We start from the raw sequence: 27586 nt of genomic DNA on the forward strand, positions 1-27586 counted from the left end.
CATTTTCTACTTGGGGTACAATTATGAAGTAAATTATTTACCTCTGCTGAAGCATGAGATGGGTTGAAAAATAATGGGACAGGTTGTGAATTTAATGCATGTATCGGTCAGACTGGCTACTTGTCCTTCTCCTGTCATCGTCTTTTTGTGTGTGTTAACTATAGAAAGACAGGGAAAACTGAACCTGATACAAAACTGGTAGATGTCTTTTTTAATCTCCTATTAGTTTCCAAGAAAAAACATGTAGTGTTATAACTTGCTGACCATCACACTTGCTGCTTACACTGGTCCAAACACAGTACGCTAGTCACAGAGAATCCACTTGCTACACTGAACCACTGCTCCACAGACATCAAAGTTAGTTTAATTAAATAGTTTTCTGGACTGATAGTTTTTATCCCTTTTATATCGGCAGTTCAGTCAGACAGCAGTTCTTTAACAGATAAAAAAAAAAGTTTTTTAGAAAAAGGTACTATACTTTCAAACACAGAATACTATATTTTTGTCAACTTTGTAAGGTTTAGGTTAATCTCCCCCCTCCCCGCCCCCCCCATGGCACTAAGTTAGCCATTTATTCCCTAAGTGTGAGTAAAACACTGTAATAAGCACTAGAGATACAAAGATTACTAAGACATGGGTCCTTTCCTCAAAGAGTACAACGCCCAGACACAGAAGTTCCACATAACCTGAAAGCACTATAGCAAAAGTGCTAAGGTATCATTAGCACTTGGTTCAGGCTGAAGGTTTCAAGAAAACTAGTTATTAGCCCAATAATAGTCAATAATAGCATTAAAATTCTGGAAACATGGTTACTTTGGATAAAATTTGCAAGCTAAGAAAGTTATCCCATAACCTATCCTAGAAGGGCCAATATAAATTATGCTCAGAATGATCATCCCAACCTAATTACATCAGAATCTCTAGGGAGCTGGAGCCCAGGCAGCAGTATTTATAACCCCCCACCCAGTGATTACATGATGTGCATACAAGGCTGAAAACCACTGGCTCACTAATTGATTAAGTCATTTTATCATGACTGATTTAAGTTTAGAAGCCTAGCAACATACAGATTCCTGAGGCTAGATTAGTAGACAAGATTAGTAGACACTCCGGCTCTACAAAGATCCATGATCTGAAATTGTTTTTACTGTGTTTTCACTTGCACCTTATTGTTTGATATGTGCTAATAATACAAATATAAGGTTTCATGTTGGGTATCTCACGGCACTTCTGGCATAAGCCAAGAAAATTAAGTGACTGTCAATCCTCAATGATATGTACTGCCTAAGATGTCTGATTTTTAAACTTTCAAAGCCAGGACAACTGAGGCCTGTAGAAATCATAAACTTTCAACGTATGACTGAGTCCTGCAAGAGTCACTTTTATCATTTACTTTTCAAAAAGAACATCTGCACATAACCATGTTGAGAACCAAAAACCAGCACATAAAAAGGGTTCATCTGTGATATGACTGAGCTCTAGACAAATAAAGAAGAGACAAGAGTGAGATGGAGTGGGGGGGTGGGGCAGATTCTCAGAAAGGAAGACTTGAGCGAGAATGACAGGCTTGGATTGGAAAGATAGAGAAAAGCATTCTAGCAGTCATTAAAGAAGAGGGTGTAACAGGAACAGCATGATGAAGGGGAGAAAACGCATGGTACTTTGGGAAAGGACTGAGGAAACACAAGAGTCTCCTTCAAGGAGACCAATATCCACACTGGACAAACAGGGTGGGGCCAAGTTATGGAAGACCTTGATGGACAGGTTGAGGACTTTAAACTTAATTTGCCTGAAAAATGGGGTTACACTTTGGTTTAATATCAAACATGATTTGAGAAGATTCTTCTTGCAGATTACTAAGCAGAATGTCTTGAGATTCAAGGGGCTGGGATTGTTGAAGAAAAAAAGAACACTTCAGTATCTTCCAAACACAGCTCTCTGAATACAACAGGCATTTAAGAAATGTGAGATTTTAAAAATGAACACTCTACAGCACAATATGCATATTGGTATTGCTCCCAAATGAATGTCAAATTAATTTTAGAAGTCAAAGGATTTATAAAAAGGTCTGTTAGTTCTTAATATTTTAAGTTATTACTGTAAAGCTTATTATAGGAAAGCTAACAACATATCCAAAAAATATATATCCATTTGCACTATTTTTACTAAGAAAGACAATATTCAACTTTCTTCTCCTGAAAGAATTGCTTATGCATCTAAATCTAATGAAAATAAATACAATCAATAAATATTAAGACAGTATTTTTAATATTTTTTTCCTTAAAATAAATGTTAATGCCAAAATGGATGGTTTAGGGAGCTTGCCTTTTTAACCATTATTTGGCATAAAAGAGAGCTGCTGGAGGTTTGGAAGTATGATTATCCTTAGGTTTCCTTACCTGAAAGGAAAATATAGCAATGATCCTAATAACTGGGTAATGCATACTGTGTATGCATGTGACTCCCTATTATTACCAGTAACCACAATTGTAGAAACATTTAGAATTTAGACAAGTTAGAAAATCAGATAATATCACAAAAAAACCCGCAAGCAGCTAAAAAATATTTCACAACGAAACCAAACCATTTCCCCCAGATATTTTTAATTAAGAATTCATCAGTATAAGAACTGTATTTGTAGTATGAAAAAATAGACTATGCAAATTAATATTATAGCAAGATATATTTCCGTTTATTTAAATATAAAAAACAGTTTGAATTAAGTCCATACTAAGTATAACCCACTTTATTAATACTTGTTTCTTAGAACACAAATAGCTCTTCCTGCTCACTCAAACCATGTTACTATATGTATCAAAAATATATACATTTCTTATACATTACACTTTGCTTAAGCCTTTTCATTATGTCACTACCCTTTTTCTCAATCAGGATAAAATTTTACTATTTTAGATTATTAAGATCAGATTAGCATTTTAACAGGTTAATATTCTGTATGTAAAAGTTAGGGTCTTATGTATGCTCTTCACTTACTGAATCTGAAGAAAGTTTAACAGCTTAAAATATCTAGGAGCTTATATTTGTAAGTATGACTTTTTTTTAAAGGTTTATTTATTTGAGAGAGAGAGAGAGCCCGCACACAATCTTAAGCAGACTCCACGCTGAGCGCAGAGTCCAACAAGGGCTCGATCTCACAACCCTAAGACCATGACCTGAGCCAAAATCAAGAGTTGAACGCTTAGCTGACTGCGTCACCCAGGCACCCCTGTAAGTATGACTTTCAAACGCTATTTTTATTTTATAAAATATGACCAGTAGCTAAACTAATGCTAACAAAGCAAAAACATGACAAAAAACAAGTAATTATCACTAAAAAGCCTTTAAAAACACAATCACATTTCAAATAACTCAAGCTGGAGTTATCTGCCAAAATCTTAAGACTAAGAAAGAAAATTAATATTCAAATTAATAATTTTATTTTTAACTTCATCCCAGAAAATAACCTAGACCATTCTAATCTACTATTTTGCTTGTGGTACAGTAGTCCTTTTCTTTAGATTATCAAGATAATTTTTTAAAATATATTAAATCAATCATGTATCTCACATGAAATTTTAGAAGTTTACAATTCTCTTAATAAAAATGTAAGGGCCTCACCATAAGATACTCCAAAAATATCAGATAAATAAATACTTTTGTAGTTCATTCCTGTAGCTGATATATAAGAAATCCTGTTCATTACAGTAAAAATGTCAAGCAAGCCTTTATGGGTTTTTGTGATGTGATATAACTGTAACAATAATTCTTTGGAAAGAAAGGTTTTCTTTTAGCAACAGCCAAAGAACCCAAGAAAGCAAAAACCTATAACCAAACTTGCATTTCCCCCGCACCCCCAAAAGAAACCTGCAGCAGGGGGCAGAAAAGAAAATGGAAGTTTAAAATAAGGTTTGATGAAAAGAAAAAAACATAATCTGCTTCAGGAAATACAGTGAAGGGGTTGTCAGGGTCTTCTCTATAGAATGGTTGAATCTGAACTGTTTCAAATCAAAACAGAGACGCGATCAGTTGGGCTATGACACATGACTTACAAAGCACAGCTACAGCCCCAGACTCGAACATGAGACATTCCTCCTTATGCCTAGTTTCCACTATGAGACTGAAAGGTGGGGGATCCAATTTGTGATAGATCCGAAATCCTTTGCTGAACGCCATTCTCCTTTCTTCAGAGGCAGCCCTGTGAAAACCAAGCAAAGCAAATGAAGCTAACGTTTCCTTCTGCAGCAAGGACTGCAAGGCATCCAGAAGTCCCTCCCTGCCAGGTTTTGATGGGGGGTGGGGTGGAAAAAAAGGGAGCTCAGAGAGAGAATGGTTTATTCCAAAAGATAAGCCGTCACTTAATTTTACCAAAAGGCCAGGGGAAAAGCTACCAATTCTCACGGCAAGGCAACATAAGGTTTAATTACTCTAAGTCCACGAACGGTTTGGTTAAGATGAGTTTCCCGTTTACTTTATGTTTACCAAAAAGGAAAGATTTTGAGCGTATTTCGTTCGGAGTTGTTTATCAGCTTCCTGCTTCAGGATTTGTCACTACGCTGAAAGGGGACAGATTCGGAAACTTCAAGCCGTTCCTTGGCCGGGGAAGGAGAGGAGGTGGGAGGGAAGGTTAACGAGCCTGCTTCAAAGCTCCTTAGGGGCCAGCAGGAGGGAAAGGATTATCCGACACGAATGGCTCTCCCGGGGGCGGCAGCGAAGGGCAAGGAAAGCGGCACAGGTTACCGCCGGCTGGGGGCACGGCAGGCGGGAGCCCGTAAATATGAATGGCCACCCGGGAAGACTCACGACACGGACCGGACCGGGGCTCCTCGGGGGTCCCGGACAGCCGACCGCCCGGGAAAGCGGCTCCTTCCCAGGGGGACGAAGCCGCCCAGCCGCCCAATCCCTCCATTATGGCCAGAGGCGATGACCCGGCGCCCAGACCGACTTGGTTCCTCTCCCGCGGACAGGCTGACAGCCGCTGTCACCACAGCCCCCGGCCCGACGCAGCGCCGCACGACCCCTAGTCTCCTCACAACCCCGCCCGCCCTCCCGAGCCAGGGCTGCCCGCGGTCGCCCCTCACCGTTCCCGCCCAGGCTGCGGCGGGGAAGGCTGCTCAGGAAGCGTCCGCCCGCGCGCCCAGCTGCCGGTGGGTCTGGCCGCGGCCGCTCCCCGCCCCCCGCCGGCTTGCTCACCTCTTCCTCCGGCTCCTCCTCCTTCTCCCGCAGCCGCCGCCGCCACAGCCGCCGGAAGCGTCACTTCCTCTCCAGCAGGCCCATCTCTTCCGCATTGCGCCGCGGCCGGGGGCGGAAGGCCCGCCCCTCGGGGGAAACGGCGGGGCGTCAGGAGGCAGGCCCCGCCCACTCCGAGCCTCCTTGCGGGTCCGAAGTGGTAGGCTGCCTGCTGGCCTCCACGCGTAGCGACCTGCGCCTCCCTCAGGCGGCCTGTGGGCCAGGCCGCAGCTACAGGTCCGACCGCTGCGGAAGCGGGGACGAGGAGAATCGGCCTCCCTGGTCCCCTCGCGTGGGCTTTTCAGACCTTACCAACCCTCCCCGTGGGCGCCAGGGAGGGGCTCTGGGGAAAAGCTTTGGGGACCGGGTACTGATACGTGCCCAAGATGGGTGTCAGGACCACCCCCTGCCGCCCCCAGCGGCCTGACGGGCGTGGGGAGGGCTCGGGACAGCCAGCACGCCGGGCCATCCGGGCGGCGCCCGAAGAGCTGTCCATGGTGTCTCCCCGCGAACAGCGCCCAGTTCCTGTTCTGAGCATCTGGGTAGGTAGCGGGAGAAAAACTAATGCCTGCTTTGGAGCAACTCTCTTGGCTGTCTTTTCTTCTGGAGTGTTCCAGAGCTCTCAGGAACACTATAGGAAAGACTGCTCAGCTGTACATATGGTGGAGAATCGAAGTCACAAACCAGGACCTCAAGACTGAGTTGAAACATGGCGGTACGGAGGCAGCTATGGTTGGCCCTCAATGGCGAATAGCTTTTGTCAACCATGGAATTTAATAACTAAAGGCGTCTAACCCTCTCATCTTCTCATTTTTCAACAAATCATACTACGTGGCTAATATTAGTGTGTGCCACGGACTTTCCCTTCTCTTTCCACTTGATAGACCTAAATATGGGAATGAAGTCAAAGCCAAGAAGGCCAAAAGGAATTGAAATCCTGAAGAAACCGTTTCTGCTTGTCTTCGTTTTTTCTTTACCTCTTCCTCTTCTTGCTTTTATTTTAGCAGCGAAAGCAGAATTTAAATTTGTTACAGTGCACAAAATCATTTCCCCCTCTGGGCCCTGTCATGTGGCTTGATTTAACATTTCTTCATCCATTTTAGAGAAGCTGGACCCACCCTGGTTTCAGGATACTAAAGTAGCTATCATTCACTAGAAGAGAAGCCTTTTCTTTTTTAGAAGGAGATATGCAAAGACACATTTAGTTCTGAGAACTGGAAAGGATTTCTCATTTAGTACTATTTACTTAGAAAAAGGTGTTTTGCTCTTAGTAGTGGTTACTGACAGCAGCCTCAGAATTAAACTTATATTAAGATTCTCTGCTGGACTGTGGTTGCTTCCTACCCCCCCCCCCCCCAAGAATCCATTTCAATTAGAGATTGCATTTGACAGAGGAAGTAAATGGGAGTGGGTGGGAATGGAAATTTTCTTATTTGCCTATTCAGTTATAATGCCTCTCTAGCCCTGAAGGAATGCCAAATGTATGTACCAGAAAAACATATGGAAGGATATTGCTCCAGGAGAGATGTTGATGTTACTGAATACTTGGCTTGGGAGTTGCTTTTTATGTCAGCTGAGACCCAGGAAAGATAAGTTGTTAAAAATTACTGTTTCAAGTGGAATTGGAACCTGAAACCTAACTTGCCCACCCCTAACCTAGGATCAGTTCCACCATGGCTGTCTGAGGCCACACGGGGAACCCCTCCTTCTCAGAGTGTCATTTATGGGTGTTGGGCTCTTCTAGAAGCAGGTGTTCTGCCTATTTCTGGTTTCCTTTGATTTTGGATTAAGGAGATTAAGGTCAGAGTTTCTTGGTTCTGGGTTTGAATTGCTGTTTCTTTCTTCAGAATGAACTGGGGGGTGGGGGGAGATGGTAAGCAGGACTCTTATTCCTAGAGCTGTCCGAAGGCCAGGATTTTCCAAATCCTTTCAAAATAGATCATTTTAGTCATGAAATAAGCACATGCCCAGGGGTTGAAAACACAAGGGCCATTTTACTAGTGACTTTTATAAAATGTTATTCCTTCTTTTTCTTGTCCCTCTTTACTATTTATACTTGTTACAGCACATGAAAAATAGCTGGACAAATTTTCATCAGATTTGAAGAGTGTGGGGAGGGGTGGTGGCTGACTTAAAATACATGTTAAGTGGCACACACAAACTTCTTACTGAGGTCTTAAGGGCCCACAGAGATGTGCTGACATCTTAACCCTTGAAAATGAGCAGTGAGGCCTGTGTTAGGCTGAAAAAATTACACATCCTAATCCCTGGAACATGTGAATGTTAATTTATGGGGAAAACAAGTCTTTGCTGATGAGACTGAGTTAAGGGTTTTGAGATTATTTTGCATTATCTGGGTAGGCCCTAAATGCAATCACAACTGTCCTTACAGGGTAGCAGAGAGAAATTTAGACACACACACACAGAGGCAATGTGAAGACAGAAGTAGAGACTGAGGCAGTGTGGCCACCAGCCAAAGAATGTCAGTAGCTACCTCTAGAAGCCACCAGAGAGAGCAGGAAGGATTCTTCCCTAGAGCCTTTGGAGGATCATGGCCTTGCCACCATCTTGATTTTGAACTTCTGGATCCCAGAACTGTGAGAGAATTTCTATTGTTTGAAATTAACCAGTTTGTAATAATTTGTTACAACAGCCACAATCAATACAAGTCTTATGTGTCTTCCCATCAGCAAAAACAGTCCCAAATAGATGATTCAAATATGAACTTCAATAGCTTCAACAAATTGAAGGCAAACACCCAGAGTTTTAAATGTTGATTTTTGACCAAATTATTTCTCCTATGGGCAATTCTACCGAGTTAAAATATGCACTCACCATTTCTATAAGTCAAAAACACTCATATAGGGACTATAAATGGCTCAATCTAATATATGTTCCCAGTACACTATACCTAGAGTTTATTAATTTAGAATGACTGATTATTCTAATAACTGTTTTTAAAACTATACCATGTTACACGACTACTAATTTTGACAGATGTCTAAAATATGAATTAATAGTAGGGTCTACTTTTCCTTATAGCCTGAATTTTATCAAAAATACTAGAAAATGTTTGGCAAACTTGGGGAATATTAAAAGCCTGATCCAGTTATCTTTAACAGGCTCTTGTTCAGGTTACATAGACTAGAGCTATATCAGGATTTGCAGAGAGCTACTATTATATAGAAAGGGATGGCTCCTGAGAGGCAACACAATAAGTTCCAAATAGCATAGCTATTTGCTTTGAATAAGTTGTAGTAATCAGTGAAGAATAAGATTTTAAATTGGAGAAATGGAAACCTTGTAAGTAGAAAATATGGTAAGCTTGGGAGCAGAATCATTGTGAAAATAAAACCAAGCAAAAACTTCAAAGACTGAAAAATTGCTCACACATACCATAGGTAAGGACATTACCCCTGTGATGAACAGGTAACTTGTGTGTGCCAAAAAGTTTTCATTTGGAATAACAGACCAACTCAAGGGAGCTCAAGTGAAGGGGTTTGTTTTAATGACACAAAAGGATTTTCATGGAAACCACAGGACCTAAGCAATAGCAGGGCTCAGCCTCACTGAGATAAGAGCTGGAGGGTGTTCAATGGTCACCCCAGCTCTTCATCCCTAAGCAACAGGTGTCTCTGGAATTTCAACACCTAAGGCTACATGTGAAAAAAGGTAAGCTTTCATGGGCAAAGTGTTTTGGTAAAGTAGCTTAAAATGGCTTCTACAGGATTTGTCAAATCTTTCACCATGTGTTTTGAATCATCAAGCATAGGATATAAAGTATTTGTTTCTGAAGATCTTTTTAAGTAAAGGCCCCCAAACTAAGCACCACAGTATATCTTCCGAGACATGCTGTGCTAGGCCTTCTCATTGAGCTGGATGATTGTAACATCCAAGCCCCTGCTGGAGTTAGGGCTGCCAGGGCTAGAGGAAAGCCAGAATAAATTACTGGGGCCTGGAGGTCCAGAAGCAGGCCAGGGGCCAGTCAACATTGCACATCAAAATCAATTCCACAGAACAATTTTTAGCCTGTCTGCCTTTGCCAGGTAGTCTGAAGACTCTGAGCAACTGTGAACCCAGTATCCATACACTTTCCATTTTGGAGGACAATCTCCAAAGCATTTTGGACAACAGCCTTATCAAAGCATAAGGCCTCCCAAACATTCAGACATATTACATCATTCTCGCTACATGCAGAATTTCTGGTGTTCTAATTGTTATTTTCATTTACTTGAAACGACAGACCAAAATGTTATAATTGGTGAATGGCGAGTCCCTTTACTATATGGACATTACCATGCTAGAGATGAATTCTTATAACCATACAGAACCACCATAGTGTAGCAACTTACATGTTGCATTTTGCAGCTCTACAACATATGACCATTTTTAGAAGGATTTCATGGTTTCAAGGGAAATTAGCATTTTTAAAAAATTTAAATCCAACTAATTAGCATATAATGTATTATTAGTTTCAGAGGTGGAGTTCAGTGATTCATGAGTTGTATATAACACCCACTGCTCATTACTGCCCTCCTTAATGCCCATCATCTGCTTACGCCATCCCCGCACCCAGAAATTAGCATTTAAAACAAAATGAGGCATTTGTCAAACTCGTGGAACTGTATGCACTTAAAGAGGGTAAACTTCAATGTTTATAAATTATACCTTAATAAACCTGGCTTTAAAGAAACTAGGGAACTTTACATTTTAGGGTACTCTCATCATGAGGAAGGTGCTCACTGTGAGGTGGTGCAATCTGGGGCCAATTCTGGGTGATGAGATTAGCATCACCGCAGGCAACTATGGCTCAAGTTAACTGAAGCCCTCTTGGAGATGAAGAGGAACATACTGGAGAGATTAAAAGTTGGTATGGTAGACTTGAAATCGTGCCTCCCCAATCTCCCACAAGGAGACCCTGGGCACCACTGACTGAGCGTGGTGGGAAGACAAAAGCCAGCTCCTGGAGACCTAAACTCAGAACTGCAACTCTGGGTTGAGGAGTCCCTGTCAGCCTTGCTGAGACCTTCTTAGTCTTGCATCTGAGACTTTAATTCCTGCCATCTCTGCTTCAGAGGTCATGCCCGCCTCATGACAATCTCGCAGTTCTCAGGCTCTCCCGGCTTCCTCCAGCTACTTCTCCTTTCTCCCTCAATAATCTGCTGCTATCTCAGCAACTCCTCCCCAGACTGGAACTACTGGATATTTCTCTTCCTGCTCCCTTCGTTGGCTGAGGGCTGTTCTCTGGGACATTATCTGCTGGACGCTCCAGCCTGTTGCACAGGCCAAGAGAAAGCCCTCCGGCAGAGCCCAGGTGCCTGCAGGACACCAGCACATCCACAGGGATATGGGTGGGGCACCACCATCATGTGCTATAACATAGCCATCAGTCTTTATGACTGTGGTTTCTATTGCCTCAATAAAATAGCTTTCCTTTTCAAAAACCCTTCTCACCTATTTTGGAGTTATTTCAGGAGACTGATCCAAAAGGAAAAACTGAAGAAGCAAACCTTTACCTTCATTAAAATGTCACCCTCTATTTATCTTTTGCCAATTCCCTTCATAAGAAAGGATGTACTTTAGCTATTTCAGGAACAAAACTTTTTCCAGTTGAGATAGGAGAACTACTTGTTTTACGCACACATCTATGCTGAGTTCACCTTACGTCAAGGTCCCTGTGTGGTATTCAAACCCATTCCTGAAACAAAAACAGCCTGAGAGATTGCATAGGATAAAGTCTCCCGCTTACTGCAAGAGTCCTTAAAAGTGGACAGGGGAAAAAATCACCAGTCTAATGGGTTTGGAAACACAAATTTAAGGCACACATGACGTGCATGTCCTATGTATACATGTTTAAATGTTTTATTCTGTTGAAGTTCTCATTTTAATTCTATTTAGTAGGCTACTATTGTGTAACAGAATGAATATGTAGGGATAAGTAATGTTCCTACAACAAAGATAAAACTGACAATGCACTTAGAGTGCATGACACTGTTATAAATATTATTTGACCTGACCAAGGGTACGCACACTGATAGTCTCACACTATGTTAGAGTCATGAAATGCTCTAAAATCAGTCACCAGCAAAATACAACAAAGGATCTATTTAAAAATTAATTTAATGCTTGGCTAAAGCTTAATTACATATATAATTATCAAACAATAGTCCTTAATTTCCAAAAAGTTCCTCTTTTGAAAATCACAGAATCAGAAAGCATAAACTTTAAAACAAGTTCTCTAAATATTTACAACATGGTATAAACATTATAGAAGACCAAGGATATTAAATTGCCTGGGTGTAGCTAATCAGCAAGGCGTATTCTTTATTGCATATATAACTCACATATGTGGGATTTTAAATAAAATGACAGACTACTAAAATTCAAATGCATGTATTTTTGTAAGCTGGTCAGGGGGTAAAATCATGAATGAGACAGGACAGTCAGCCCAAAACCATGCATTGAGGTTTGTGGGGCTATTTTTTCCAAAAGTTAAACTTCTATGTTCTTCTCAAAAATCTATGTTGCATATATTATTTAGAGTTCATATTAAACCCACATTTGACTGTAATGCTGATTCAAGGAAGAAAGTTTCCATTCACCCAATGACTAAGTCCACACTCAACTCTCAATTTTAAGGCAGCAAAGCTACGGTGATAGCAACTGCTAACCAAAAGGTGATGGACACTTAGTCACTTGCCAGCCCTTTTGTTGCAACTGTGTAGTAATTTCCCTAAGACAATTTGCTACTGAATAATTTTCTGCTGTTAAAAGGCTTACTCTGTAGAAAAACACCACAAATTTCCAGTGTGAAAGTAACTCCATGGTGGTATAAATATATATATGCATAATTACACAATTTACACTGCACACATCGTTTACAGAGGACAATTAACTGAGAGGGTTAATTTGAATGACCATATAAAATAGTTCTGTAAACAAAGTATGACAGGCAGTAAGGAAAACATTAATAGGCTTCCTAGAAATAATGTGAATTCCTTTCATTCCAAAGAAATTGCATTTAAGGACACAGTATTGAATATTAATAATGTTCTTTGTATTAAAACAAGAATCAATATTTTACAGTTTAAGAAACTTTACATATATACAAAATTTATACACTGGGAATGGTATTAAAGCAAACAGGCTTTTTAGTCTCACAGATCTATTTTCCTTCAATCAAAGACTTAAACTCTTTCACATTGTGGTCACTTGCAACTGACATAGCATGATCCAGAGCGCGAACACTTGCAAGGAGTTTTACTATCTGTTTTATGTTTTCCCTAAAAAAGAAAAAAATGTTGCAATATCTTATTAATACAAAAGCTTTCAAAGGAAAATTTGTTATTGACTTTATGACCACTTTGAGGTTTGCAATCAATTTTTTCAAGCATACATTTTTAAAGAAGACAGAAATAAGCAAGCTATAGCAAGTAAAAAAATAAAATAAATTTGTCCATGTAAAACAAAACTTGTATATGTTTAAATGACTAGCCCGGAGACCAAGTATCCACTTTCAAAAACAAAAACACCGCAAAAGTTCATTCAGATCAATGATTTTCACTGATATCTAGAAAGGAAAGAAAGGATATCTATTGCCAAACTACTTCAGAGCTCTGCCTCCCATTCCCTCCCAAACCAGAGTCCCAGGTCTTTCAGAACATACCTGGAACACAAAATCCAGCATAATCTCCACTTTTCCTAAATTCACTAAGAAAGCATAAGCTGGCTTCCTCTATCACCCCAGCTAGCTGCCATTCAGGGTAGTCCTCAAATTTCAGCATACATCAAAATAACCTAGAGGGCTGCTGAAACACAGATCACCAGGTCCCACCCCCAGAATTCAAATTCAGTAGGTCTGGGATGGGGCCTGAGAATCTGCATTTCTAACAAAGTTCCCAGGTGATGCTGATGCTGCTGATCCAGGCACCATTTTAAGAATGACTGTTTTAACAGTTAGTTTGAACCATGTGTGAGAAACAGCACACAGTGTGACATAATTAGCTGTCTCTTCTCTGCAAAATTGTAGCAAGCACCTTTTAGGGAAGGACTTTATTTGTAAAACTTTGTAACCCACATGGAACCTATTTCCTATTTTATGGGCTCTGCACACAGCAAATGCTTATAACAGGCGCTGAAGTTCTTTTCTGTAGAAAAGTAAATACCATTTGTTGATATTTAACTGCCCAACAAAAACAGTCAAGTATATATAAATCAAAGTTTAAAAAGTGAATAGGACTTATCTAGCAAGAAACACCGAGAAGAAATATTAGTGCCAAGAAATAACAACCAACAACAAAGTGACCCACACTAAAGACGAAATTAAAATATAAATCAAAATCACCTGCCAAAGAATTTTACCACTAAAATCTTTGTATCTACTTGGTTTTTAACTTTACTGTAAGAGACAGCAAATTTTCTCAAGAAAATAAGGTTTTTTCATGGAAGGGAAATGAGGAAAAAGAAAATCGTTTTGTTAGTGGGGTATGACTGATGGTGTATATTCTGAAAACGGAAACTCTGACATTAGCAACAATATATGAAATGAAACTTTAAAAAAAAAAGGGATAATGGTTCACTTATTCATTCCTTCCTTGCAACCCCTGGTAAAAATTATGTACAAGCTGCTCCCCAAAAATCATGAGTGATGACCTTTAGTGTATGATATGGATATAGGAAAACTCCACACAGAGCACAAATGTCCCAAAACTGGCATATAACCTTTAATATACTTAAGTTTCAGTGACCAGCTTTTTGAGGGATTACATCTATATAATGATCCTCCAGAGATTAAGATCCATGACATTCTAAGAGCCTGAAATCTCCCCCAATTCTTCAAGGGAGGAGACGGAGAAAACCATGATTCATTCATTCACCTTAGAGCTAGTGCTCACCAGAAGTCCTTCTTAATACTTCATAAATAACACATTGAAAAAAAGATTAGGTAATACTGCCAAAATAAAAAATAATGTGTCTTTTTGGTGGGTTTACCAATACCAAATCAATGCACAATTTCAAGTAAAATATAAACATGACTCTAAGACATTTTAATAATACTAAATGTGACAAAAACTAAAGACTCTAGATCACCATTTCATTGAACAATTACAAAAAATTACCTCGCATTTCTTTTTTCCACATCGGAACATCCGATACTGTTTCTATAGATTGTATCTGCTAAGTGTACAAGGTATCGACAGAAGTTTTCTAACTGAGAAATAGTTCTTTCTCCTTTCAGGTTCATGAACCACTGCTTTGGGAAACAACTGATTACCTATGAAGAAGAAAGATGTAACACAAAATAGTTAAAACAAAATAAAGTATCTAAAAGTTGAGCCTAGACAAGGGGGATAATGTATGTAACTAGAAGACCTGCTATTGAACTATATATAGCCAATCGCTTTGAAGGGATATTCTTTTAAACCTGACTTTCCACATTAACTATACAAATATACCTGAATATATCTGTATTTTTAACTTCAACAGATAGGTACTCAAAACAAAAGATAAATAACCTTCAATATTTAAGTAAATTAGGGACATAAAATTGATAACCAAATGCTTCATTTTCCTGTCTTCCAGGAAGCCCTAAATGAACTGAATTTCCTTTTATCAGCAGCTTTTCATATAAAAGCATGTGCAGCATAAATACCACACTGTGGCCTCTCCCTATCCTGAACAATTCAGTGAGCAAGTATCCATGCTGGCCCAGAGTGGGGTCAAGAGAACACTGCACCAGGGGTGCAGCTTAGGGCAAGAGCCTAGGCAAGGTGAACAGGGCATGGTGTCAGTACAAAATCCAAGCAAGGTGAGGCTGATTCCATATGGAAGAGGGCAGTGTACTAGCAGGATTCAGTCAAGCAGGCAGAGAAGGCTCCCCATGAAAGAACCCAGGGATGCTTAGAAAAATGGCTGATTCCAAGCAAGCAGAAGATAAGCCCGGAACATCATGTGCCAGAAAGCAAGAAAGTGCTCCCCCAAAATGAGATGACATGTTACAAGGTCACAGAGGTCAACTTGAAGGGACTCAAATAAAATCTGGGACAGTTCCTGCCAAAGATACAGAATCTGAATCCAACCATGAAAATATCCAACAAACCCAAATTGAGGGACATTCTGCAAAATATCTAGCCCATCATCTTCAAAAGTGTCAAGGTTTCGTAACGGTCAGGGAAAGACAAGAACTCTTCCAGATTAAAGGAGACTAAGGAAGACATGATAATTAAATGCCAAGAATGATCTGGGAACTTCTTTCACCAAGGATGTGATATTATTGACATAAATGACAAAACCTGAAGGGTCTCAAAGCTTAGGTGACACTAATAGATATGTTGATGGTTACATTGTAATTATGTATAAGAACATCCATGTTTATAGGAAACAGACATGAAAATATTTGGGGCAGGGGAGTATCATGTTAGAGACTTACTCTGACATGGTTGAGGGAAAAAACTTTGTATTGTACTTGCAAATTTTCTTTAATTTTATAATTATTTCAAAAAATATTTTTAAAAAAGAGAAATTGGGAGTCTCTGGCTGGCTCACTTGGTTGAGCATGACTCTTGATTTAAGGGTGGGAAGCTCGAGCCCCACGTTGGATATAGAGATTACTTAAGAATAAAATCTTTTAAAAAAATAATATAAAAAAGATGAATCTCTAACTCCCATAAAGTAGAAAACAAAATAAAAATTATTTCTTAAATGAGAGACTATTGTTGTAATAACACTCAAAATAGCATTTCATCCAACTGTTAAAAATGTATTATTCTGATATTAAAACTTTTACTAATACCTACCAAATAATGATATAATAGATGGATAGAAGGATAGATACAAAATGTTACAGGATACATGTTTATGTAAAAAGTGCTGAGGGGGTTCAGAACTACCTGGGAGGCAAACTGACTGTCAACATTACACCAAGGTCAATAATCAAAGGGGTTTTCATAAAATTCTAAAATCTCTCTTCAAATAAAGAAAACCTAATCCATTTTAATTTACATCTTTAAAAACTACAATATGTGTCATTTAACTCACATTTTGGGCTTTTTTGATGCTGTCATCTCCATATTCTGAGTTCTGAAAAGCCATGAGAATGTATCTATTTAATAAACCATCTATTGACAACTCCTGAAGGGTTTTATTTGAGAAAATGCCATACCACTGAAGAAAATTCCCTAGTAGCTAGAAAGACAAAAGAAAATTATTTTCCCTCAGATTGAGATACAATTAACACATAACATTGTATAAGGTGTACAACATAACGATTTGATCTATGTATTGTGAAGTGATCACCACAGTTAGTATCCCTCACCTAACTAAATTCTTTCCCTTGTGATGAGAACTTTAAGATCCACTCTCTTAGCAACTTTAAATATACAACACGTTATTATTACCTACAGTCACCATGTTGTACATTACACACAGAATTATTTTATCTTGTAACTGGAAGTGTGTACTTTTGACCCCTTTCACCTAGTCCCCCCACCCTGGACTCCCCACTTCTGGCAACCGCGCATCAGATCTCTGTTTCTAGAAGTCTGGCTTTTTTATAAAAAGAAAGACTATTCCAAGGCATTGTTAAACAACTAAATTAAGTCAAAGAAAATACTTACAGAGTAAAACACCTTATGAAATACAGTGGACCATGTTTTGCCAAAGTACTAATTAACAGGGTCCAAATGTTGCCTCAAATGACTGAGAATTTGAATTTTTAAGCTTTAATTAATTAAAATTAACTAATTAAGACATAAATAGCCACACGGGGCTAGTGGCTACTTTATAGGCCAGTACAAAAACAGAACATCTTCCATCATAATAGAAAGTACTACCAGGCAAGTGCTGATCCTTCGATAAATGTCCTTCATTCAAAATCATGCTAAGTGAGTTCTACAACCATCCAGGAAAAGATGGAAATTCTCTTTTTGACTACAACACTGCATGTTTACCAGATCTCATGAACCTGAACTGAGCTATGTCACTTCAATAGCTCAAGCTACTCAAGCTCAGTACACGCAAAATAGAAGCCATTATTATGCAGTCACATTATTATAAAATGGGAGTTCCCAGCCCATCCCAGCATAAAAATTCCCAAGTTTCTCAGTATTTCTCAGCTCAGTAAATGCTAACATTATCCAACCAACTGATTAGGCTGGAAACTTCGATGTCGTTCTTCACCTCTCCCTCCGGTTGTTTGACCCCACCTCCATCCATTGTGTCCATTTCTCTCAGTTCCTGTTGCCACCTCCCCTAATCCAAGCTGCCATCATCTCTTTCTAGACCTCACAGTTCCTCAAGTGATTATGAGCACTAGCTCTGGAGTAGTCTTTCTCAAGCAGGGTTCTATGAGAGAAATAAAACCTATAGAAAATGATTTGAGTGACTCCTTAATTTTCCCAAAGATGGTACAGAGCAAGTACCATTCTAGACGCAGGGAAAAGAGAATTCATTATGCTCAATGGAGGACCTAGGGCATTAGGTATTGATTATTTCACGGACCCCACCTGAGAAGAGCTGCTCATCAGTCAGAACTGGCCTCAATAAGACTCCCATTTCTACACTGAACAAAGGAATGACTCTGGGCTGGTTATTCTGTGCCTAACTGTCCCAGGAGTAGAGTGAGAACAGTGTCTAGTTATAGGCTACTGTGACAATTCAACAAGATAAACAACAGTGTGGCACAGTGCTTAGCACACAGTACATCCATAATAAATTTTCATTATTACTATCCTTACCTGCTTTGATCCATTATCCACACAACAGCCAGAGTAATCTTAAAAATGGCAATTTGTGCATGTCCCTTCCATGACCAGTATTAATTTTCAACAAAGGTATACAAGCAATTCAATAAAGACAGCCTTAGCATTATTTATAATAGCCAAATTACAGAAGCAGCCCAACTGTCCATCGATTGATGAGTAGATAAAGAAGATGTGGTTATGTACACACACACACACACACACACCCACCCACCCACCCACCCACCCCAGAATATTATTCAGCCATCATTAAGGATGAAATCTTGCCATTTGCAACATGGATGGAGCTAGAGAGTATAATGCTAAGTGAAATTAAGGCAGTTAGAGAAAGACAAATACCGTATGATTTCACCTATATGTGGAATTCAAGAAAACAAATAAGCAAAGAAAAAAAAGACAAAAGAAGAAACAGACTCAACTATAGAGAACTGATGGTCCCCAGAGGGGAGGCTGGGGGGGGCGGTGATGAGTGAAACAGGTGATGGGGATTAAGGAGTACATATATCATGATGAGCACAGGGTAATGCAAAGAATGGTTGAACTACTATACCGTACACATGAAACTAATATAATGTACGTCAACTATACTGGAATTAAAATAAAAATTTTAAAAATTAAAAAAAAAGATATCCTTTTCAATAAACAGTTCTGGAACAAATGAAGTTCAATCCAGGCCCCACACCTTATATAAAAATTAACTCAAAATGGATCATGGACTTATATGTAAAACCTGAAACTATGATCTATCTAGATGAAAGGATAGAAGAAAAACTTTGTGGTCTTGTGTTACGTAAAGATTTCTTAGCTATGACACCCAAAGCACAATCCATGACAGGAAAATGTGATAAGCTGGACATCATCAAAATGAAGAACTTCTGCACTTTGAAAGACTGTTAAGGGAATGAAGACAAACCACACAGTAGAAAAGTAAAACTCTCTACAAATCATACACCTGATAAAGAATTTGTATCCAGAATACAGAACTCAAAGCTCAGTAAGACAATTTTTAAAAACACAAAAGATTTGGGTGCCTGGGTGGCTCAGTTGATTAAGCATCTGCCTTCAGCTAAGGTCATGATAATAGGGTCCTAGGATCCAGCTTCGAGTCCCTGCATCAGGCTCCCTGCTCAGCAGGGAGTCTGTTTCTTCCTCTCTCTCTGCCCCTCCCCCTGCTCTATCTCTCAAATAAATAAAATCTTAAAAAAATGCAAAAGATTTGAACAGGTACTTCACCAGAGAACATATACAAATAGCAAATAAACAGGAAAACATGCTCAACATCATCAGTCATTACAGAAATACAAATTAAGACTGTAATAGGACACCTCTACACAGCTAGTAGAATGACTTAAAAAAAAAACCAAAAAAAACCACTCCAAAACTGACAATACCGAGTATGGTATGTGGTGAAAATGAGGGATAACTGGATAACATTAATATGTTGTTGATCTGAAAACCAGCTTTTCATAGGTATTTACCCAATTGAAATGTAAACTTACATACCCAGAAAAGGCCTGTATGCAAATGCTTACAGCAGCTTTAATTCATAATCACTCCAAACTGGAAAAAATCCAATATTCCTCAATTGGAGAATGGATTAAAAAAAAAATAGCAACTTGTGGTATCATCCACCTTACAAAAGGAATACTACTTAGCAATAAAAGAAATTAACTACCAGTAACACATGACAACACTGATAAATCTCAAATGCACTATGTTACGTAAATGAAGCCAGACTGTAAATAATTCCATTCATTAGGCACCCTTACAAAGAAAACCACAGGACAAGGAAAAGGGGTGGCCATGGTGCAGGGGTGGGCTTGACTACAAAGGGATATGGGGAAAATGGGAGATGGTAGAAGTGCTATGCATCTTGATGTGGGTAGTGAACACAGGTCTATACGTAAATTACAGCTCCTATGTCATCTGGGAAGCTAGCTCATCTCCTAACTCCAGCCATTTTGGACTTTTCTCAGTTTTTCTAGAATATGCTGCTCATCCTCAGCTCAGTGCCAGCTCCTATTCTTCTGGTCTAATGATCTAAATAGCACTTCCCCGGGGCAGTTGGGGATCTTCTGTGACTCACCAGTCAAGGGCTCTGTGCCCTTGTCATATGCGCCCATACTACCTTGAATTTCTCCTTTCAGGATTCATCACACCTGAGATAATAATACTGGTTTGCTGTCAACTATGCTGGATTATCAACTCCACGAAGGCTCCACTTCTATCATATTCAGTGCTATATTCCCCAATTGAGAAAAGTAACTGGTACTCTACTCGCTGAATAAAGAACTGTGGCTTAGCAAGGCATTTCGCTGGCTAGCTTAGACCTTGCTTTGGAACTCAATACATTTTCTCGTGTGGAAACATCACACCTGAATAAACTTTTGGAATAAAATTAGTTTGTAAAATGGAGTTTGTATACAGATATCAATCTAAGCCTACAGATTTACTTAATCAAATTGCAAAATACCTTCCGAAATATATGGTTCAAAGAAAATCTGAAGTCTTTTAGATAGCCTAGAGACACATACCTTAACTGAAGACCAAAACTGTCGTTGAAAAAACAAATAAGGCCCAGAATTTTTATTTTCCAAGACACTAAGAAAAAAAGAGAAAAATGAGCAAATATTTTATATGTTAAGTGCCATCTGATTTCTGGAAAAGAGTTCTACAAGTAAAATAGCTTAACAAAAGAATTAAGTAATTTTTCAAATTTTCAAATAATTATATTCCAGAAGTTAGGTTTTAAAAGAAAATGGAAATTTACGGTGAGATACAAAGGGAGAACAAAAAGCATTATTTGCTTTATTTTGCTTAAGGGAACAATTTCCCCACTGAGCTAGTCTCTTTGGGTTACATGTTTAAAAAGGTAAAGTTTGTTTTTCAGGCTACCTTTAGTTTTTCTAGAACTTAAGAAGCCTTCTCTGGAAGATAATGGAGAATATTATCATCTTTAACATTCTGAAGAGTTACTTACTTTTTGGGATATAAGGGCATGAAAACATCATCATCTAAAGTTCTCCTCATTCTTAATAAGAGTGCTTTTAGGTACACCTAAAGAATTAAAAACAGAGGACACATTTTAATAAGAGTTATGATAAAAATTAAATTTTAAGAAATAAAAACAAGCCATATTCTAAATCACTGAGTATTCAATTTCAAGTCAACAGTCTTCTATTTTTTACCTTCCTCACTGAAGGCATTAAGGTCTTTAATACTCACTACTCTTAGTTCAGCCCTCAACTACCAGGCAATGAAGCCACTTAGAATCTGTAAACCCTTCAGGCTATGTACCACTAAGATTTAAAATCAGACACATAATCTGGTTCTTCTCAAAATGAGATCAGTGAAAATGATAGTGGAGAGCACCTTTGCTGGGGGACCTGAGTGGCTCAGACGGTGAAGCTTATGCCTTCAGCTCAGGTCATGATCTCAGGGTCCTGGGATCGAGTCCAGCATCGGGCTCCCTGCTCAGCAGGGAGCCTGCTTCTCCGTCTCTCTCTACATCCCCCACTATGCCCTCTCTGTCTCTTTCTCTCAAATAAATAAAATCTTAAAAAAAAAAAAGAGCACCTTTTCTCTGTCTAAATTGCTTACCTAAGAAGGCCCAGAGGGATGGCAACAATCTGAAGTTTGAAAACTAGTTGTTTTACATGCTGTTCAAATGTTTTAGCATTTAAATCATCAATGGTTACCCATTCTAGTAGTTTTACATTTTTCTTTTTCCAAAAAACACCCAAAAAACAAAAACCAAAAAACAGTTCTTAAAGGAATGTTTAATTAGTGGGAAGTGGGGAGGTGAGAAGAATGAGAAGCTACCTGGAGTAATGACATCACCTTGCCAGAGAGAGTTGAAAATTAAAAACGATTATCTCAAATCTTGTATATTTCAGCCTACAAAGGACCAGATGGCCTGAGGGAATGGGATTTTCCGGCAAGCCTTAGAACATAACCACTCATTCCCTCAACTCTTGCTCATTTTTTAATTTTTTTTTAAGATTTTATTTATTTGAGAGAGAGAAAAAGAGAGTGCACGTGCGCATGAGCAGTGGAGAGGGGCAGGGGGAGAGGGAGAAGCAGACTCCCCACCAAGCAGGGAGGTGGACGCAGGGCTCAATCCCAGGACCCTGAGATCATGACTTGAGCGGAAGGTAGCCGCTTAACCGAATGAGCCACCCAGGTGCCCCAACTCTTGCTCATTTTTGAAAGGAGAGGGGAGGAAAAAAAATGTTCACATATAATAAATAATTAAATTACCTGTGTATTTTTGTTTTCTGCATTCACTACTGAAGGATATCCATTTATCAATTTTAGTGTAATTCCAACCATTCTTGAAGTCTGTGTTGTAGAAAAAGGGTCCCACATATTTTCAGCTATTACTATAAGAGAAAAGTAGAATGTGTTGAGATATAGAAGTAAATTGCAGCTGACTTAAATCTGCTGTCAAGCAGTCCTCAACTTATAAATGCCAATCCTGACTTACTTTTTCTCTTTCTAGAGTATAAGCTCCACTCTTCTTTGTCCTCTTAACTGTGGGAACGTTGAGGATTAGGTAAATGTGGGGAGGGCACAGATTCATTCTATTTTCTGCTGCCGGGTGATAATAAAGATTGGCAAGGAAGGGAGGACTTCTGTATCCTAGGAGATGTCCCAGCATCAAGATTTCCTAACTAAACTTGAAACTTATTTTTAATATTTTAAATAGGTTCCCATACCAATGATTCCTAATCTTTTTTGAGAAATTAACAGAAGTAATGAAATTGCTCCCCAGGAAAATGCATATCCCCCTGCCAAAACTATGTGTTCCGTTTTGCTTCAGGTCGTGTTTAAGAGTCTCTAAAATTCACCTATGGATCAATTACTGCCCCCAACTCCAGGCCCACCCCAGGGTGGTCTTCAAGTCCTAGGTTAAGAGATGTCCACCCTTTAGCCATCTCTGGACCCGGTGGTTACTTTATCATTTGTAATATAACTTCTATGAGGAAATACGCTCTGGTTAAAAACTCGTAAAAATAGATTTGGAAAACCCACGTGTTTAAATGTTCAAATTCAGAAATCTCTACCTGTTAGTTTAGGAAGAATCACCTTTTCCACAATGGTAGGCAATAGTGCAACATCTACATCATCTTTCTCTTGCTCTCGCTCTTCACAACCATAAAAGAGCAAAGATTCAAACCACAGCATATTCTCAAAGTCACGACATTTTGCCTAGAAAAAAGAATATTGTAAGCGAAACATTTCAAATGCTTGCTATTTCTGCCTCTAGCCATGGTAAGAGTAACAGGAACAGGAGCAGGATTTAACCTTCAGCCGTAAACAACTAAAGACTAGACAAAATATATGAAACATCCATTTTCAGACACTGGACACAGGCAGGAGAGGACTATGGCCCCCGAAAGGGAGAGAATCAACGGAGGCGAGCCCCTGGTGGGAGATGGCAGGCAGAGCAGTCTCGCTCAGGTGTGGAGACAAGCACTGGAGCTCAGGGAGGCTGAGAAAGCTGGAAGCCGTGGGGCGGAGGAGGGAGTGACCCAGAAAAAGAACTCCAAAATGCACACAAGTCCCGCTGAGCTCTGCTGTGTACTAAGACACACATGCACAGGGTGAAACTCCACAAGGTCTGGCAAAGACCAACTGAGAGCTGGGGGCCAAAAGGTTCAGTTTTGTTCAGTCGTTTCAAGGGCTCCGACCTCAGCCCTCTCCTTACGGTTTACACATCCAACCCAGCCCATCTCACTCGTGCCCATGGCTCCATCCACATGCAGGTAACCCCCCAAACCCTCTCTTAAACATGACTACTGAACGTATATAGGACCCTTATATACCAGGCCATCAGGTCCCTGATTGCACCTCTTATATTTATCAATTTGTCTTATTCTCCCAATTTCCATTACCCCCGACTCAGTTCAGGTCCTCATTTCACATCCACCTCACTGAGCTGTCCCAGGAGGTTCTAAGTTTTTCTAGGATCAAAGGACCAAGGTCTGATTATTCATCCATGTTCATATCCCAGTGTCACTACACGTAATTTTAGTTGACTGAGAAAAGCATTGCCTGTAACTTGAAAGTAACCAATGATTCTCTTGAGAAGGAAGGGAGGGTAAAAGATCATGACATCATACAATTTGTATTGGAGCCCTGTGCCTTACCTCCCCCCGAGCTTTGAGATTAAAATTACCCAGGTACCATGTTATATTGCTTTGTACTAGTGACACAAGCCACTCACCTCAAGAGGAGTCCAAGTGAGAAGCTGCAGCCGTATAAGGGGGTTGAACAGCTTTGGCAAACAAAGGCCGATGTAAGCATCCTTGTAGGACAGATAGTATTTTGAACGCCATGCCTCAAACTGGGATTTAATACAGTCGATTGAATAGAAACTTTCAAGGACATCTTCAAAAACCTTGCTGGACTCCTTTGAAATGCGATCTAAACACAACAATAAAAACAAAAAAAATCCCACAGAGAACCATAATTTAGTATGTAGTAGAAAAAAAACAATTCAGTATTTTCAGTGTAGCTTCAGTATCAGTCAGATAGGCTCATTACAGAGAAATCATTATTAATTACTACTTAACAGAAAGCATAAACAGAGTAAGTTTAGGTTTCAAATGTCTATTATGCAAACCAGAGTGCAGGCAGTATTCATTTGCACGGCTGCAATATGTACCATTTCTGGTGCCCAGAGTTTAGTTAAATCCCACCTGTCCCCCAACAAGTCAGTTCAAATTTCAGTCACTATGGATATTAACCATGAGTAATTGCATGAAGCAATTGCTCTTCAGTCCACAAATCACTGTATAAATATCAGATGTGCATCATGATCAGTGAACAATCATATCACTTTTTTCAAAGTCTGTCGGTGACAGCAAGAACGGACATAGACAAGTATGGGCAATGGAGGCTAGGATCTTTAAGTGGAAGGTTCTTTGATGCCGCTGATGACTTGGGAATCTTTATAACGGAGAAACCTAGTTATGACAACTTACTTGTCAAGATCAATCTTAACACCACTAACAGTGGGACAATCTAACATTCGCCATCTGACATTAATGCAATAAGCAGCAGCATCTTATATGAAGTATTCTTGCCAAAACAAAAGCTTAACCTCAATCTAATCAAGTCTTCAGACCTAAATGCCAGCTTACACAGAAATAACAGTGAATGGAAAAACAAATTAATACTATGAGGAAACAGACAAATTTAGAATGTAGGAAGTTCTGCAAGGTAAGTGGCCTGGTCTCTTCAAAAACTTAATGTCTTAAACAAACAATGGGGGTGTGTATATGTGTAAGGTACTCATGGACATTCATTAATTCTAGGGGGAAAAAACGTAACAACCAAAAGCGGGGCAGGAAATCTCGTGTGGATCCTAGTTTGGAAAATACAGAATAATCCACAAAAACAGTCCCAAGAGTTTTATTCTGGGGGAACTGCTATTAAACAGACACAATATTAAGAACTTTTAGTTAAACATGCTCAAGTGTTTAAAGTGTCATGGTGTCTACAGGTTACTTTCAAATGGTTCAACAACACACACACACACACACTCACACATCCCTCAAAAAATTAAGGCAAACTTGGTTAAATGATGGTAAGACCTGTTGAATTTGGGTGACAAGTACATGGGTGATCACTGTGCTACTCTTTCTAATTTCTGTTTAAAAATATTCACTATGAAAAGGTGGGAGAAAAATAGGCTTCTCCAACTAAGTTCCAAATGGCTTGCAGCCGATATAATTCCAAATAACCACAACCAACAGTGGCAAATAAAGATTTCTGAAGACCTTTCTAGAAATGCCTGGCACATAATAGTATTAACTATTCCTCTTGGTTGAAATTATTCAGGACTCCCCAAATCAGGAGTTTACTTCAGGGCTAAGTGTCCCATGGCCGAGTTCTACCATCCTAGGACAGGCTGCATTAGGGCTATCCTTGGGATCTGGCACATTTTTTTTTTTTTTGGTCACTTAAAATTCTATGGTTCTGAAGAGTAATATCATTTATTACGCAAGTACTAAATAAAGCCCGTGATGAGGTGTCACCACTATTCTGAGAATTCATCATTATATGCAGTTAATAAAAATGGGTACAAGTTTTTACAATTAAGAAAAAAGTGGTTGATTCTAATTCAGAGGCCACAAAACTTCACACCATCTCATGGTAAAAACCACACCCAAGTAGAAACCAAAGTAGCAATGAATCTCATTTCCAAATAAATGTCTAACCTTTTTCCAGATTGAAATTTGTAATATCTGTAGAAGTTTCTTCATCATCACTGGAAAGGCCTTCAAGGTGATCTGCCATCTTACCGGTTTGCTCTCTGGCTTGTCTCCGACGAGTCCTAAATAACAAACATCATGTTCCCAAACCAGATAAAAGACAGTCCTCCCTTTGCAAACAAAGCAACAGCAAGCATTTTTAGAATTACCTCCTGGCCTCCCGTTCTGCAATCCTACGTTTTGCATGCTCTTGATACAGTGCCCGATCTCGCCCAAAGGAATCGAGATTTGGTGCCATCAGAGCTTTATCTATAAAACAACGATGGTTAAAATTAAAAGCCTTCCTTCAACAATCTTGAGGAAAGAGTTTGCACAGAATAAGCCATAATGATAGACTGTTTGCTAATCTCAACGACAGGATTCTGCGGTAACTGGTAAACCAGACAGTTTTCTAGTTTAGAGCAAATCTCAGTATTATGCCGTGTTCCCATGAAAAGGAGCAGAAAAATAAATGGGGAGTTCAATAACCCTACACGAAAACAACTGGGCTTAATCACTATTTTTATATCTACTTGTAACAGAACTAACTAGTTGATGCTATCATGATGACCAAATAAATTAAAAATCAAAATTACCTGTGCAAAGGGAAAAATAATAGATTACTTTTTAAGGAAGAAGTTAAGCATCACATGTTGAATGATATGACAGAAAAGAAACATGGGTAGGAAGGATGAGAAAACAGCTTTGTTTCAGGAATTTAATAATTTATCCTATTTATTCTAACTTTGCTGTGTAGAAATTTATTCTCATTACTATTTCTAGAACAAGGGCAGAATCAACATATAGACTGAAAACCAGATCTAAGAGGACCACCTTATGCTTTCTCAAACACTCTTTCAAAGCACAATTCCCTTACTTCTTTTTTTGCTTCCTATTTCCCGTCTCTTTTTTTAACTTTCTAGGGCAATTTTCTAGCCTTAGCCTCCAACCTTCCTATTTAAATTTATATTTCAGTTACCATATTTTTAATTTCTAAGAGATGGCTCCTACTCTGAGAATACTCCCTCTATAGCATCCTCTACTTTTGTCATGTGTATGGCACCTCCTATTACCTCCTGAAGGATCTCAAGTCTATTTTATGTTTTCTTCTACTGCCTGCATTGTCTTTGTTTCCTCAGTCCCTTTGGTTCTACTGCGTGTGCTGCTCTATGATCAGTAACCACCTCATATAAAAGAACGAGACTGCTAGTTCTACGGACAAAGGTGGGGGGTATCTAACAGAGGCCTCTCCACCCGATCCCTGGGACAAAGTCTTCTGTTGGGGGCGTCTCAGGGTCTTTTCTCTGGGCCCATTCTCTCTCTCCAGAGAACAGTCCTCTA

General features: G+C 39.3%; 2 protein-coding genes across 4 annotated transcripts in view; both read right to left on the reverse strand.

Annotated features, from left to right (window-relative positions):
• Positions 1–5300, reverse strand: part of SYNJ1 (synaptojanin 1) — an 85792-nt gene extending 80492 nt beyond the window's left edge. For all 3 annotated transcript variants that reach the window (XM_032393248.1, XM_032393247.1, XM_032393246.1), the window contains exons 1-2: positions 5191–5300; positions 4050–4195 (exon numbers count right to left, since the gene is read on the reverse strand). In XM_032393248.1, coding sequence (XP_032249139.1) covers positions 4050–4195; positions 5191–5285 — 241 coding nt within the window. In that variant the 5' untranslated portion in view covers positions 5286–5300. The remainder of the gene's footprint in view (positions 1–4049; positions 4196–5190) is intronic.
• A 6028-nt stretch (positions 5301–11328) lies between these two features.
• The window catches only part of PAXBP1 (PAX3 and PAX7 binding protein 1), a 32845-nt gene continuing 16587 nt past the window's right edge, over positions 11329–27586 (reverse strand). The window contains exons 9-18 of the mRNA XM_032393276.1: positions 26416–26515; positions 26213–26328; positions 24214–24413; positions 23051–23195; positions 22245–22366; positions 20965–21041; positions 20519–20585; positions 16264–16410; positions 14346–14500; positions 11329–12509 (exon numbers count right to left, since the gene is read on the reverse strand). Coding sequence (XP_032249167.1) covers positions 12392–12509; positions 14346–14500; positions 16264–16410; positions 20519–20585; positions 20965–21041; positions 22245–22366; positions 23051–23195; positions 24214–24413; positions 26213–26328; positions 26416–26515 — 1247 coding nt within the window. The 3' untranslated portion in view covers positions 11329–12391. The remainder of the gene's footprint in view (positions 12510–14345; positions 14501–16263; positions 16411–20518; positions 20586–20964; positions 21042–22244; positions 22367–23050; positions 23196–24213; positions 24414–26212; positions 26329–26415; positions 26516–27586) is intronic.

The sequence above is a fragment of the Phoca vitulina genome, unplaced genomic scaffold, assembly GCF_004348235.1.
Source record: "Phoca vitulina isolate PV1807 unplaced genomic scaffold, GSC_HSeal_1.0 scaffold72, whole genome shotgun sequence".
Taxonomy (NCBI): domain Eukaryota; kingdom Metazoa; phylum Chordata; class Mammalia; order Carnivora; family Phocidae; genus Phoca; species Phoca vitulina.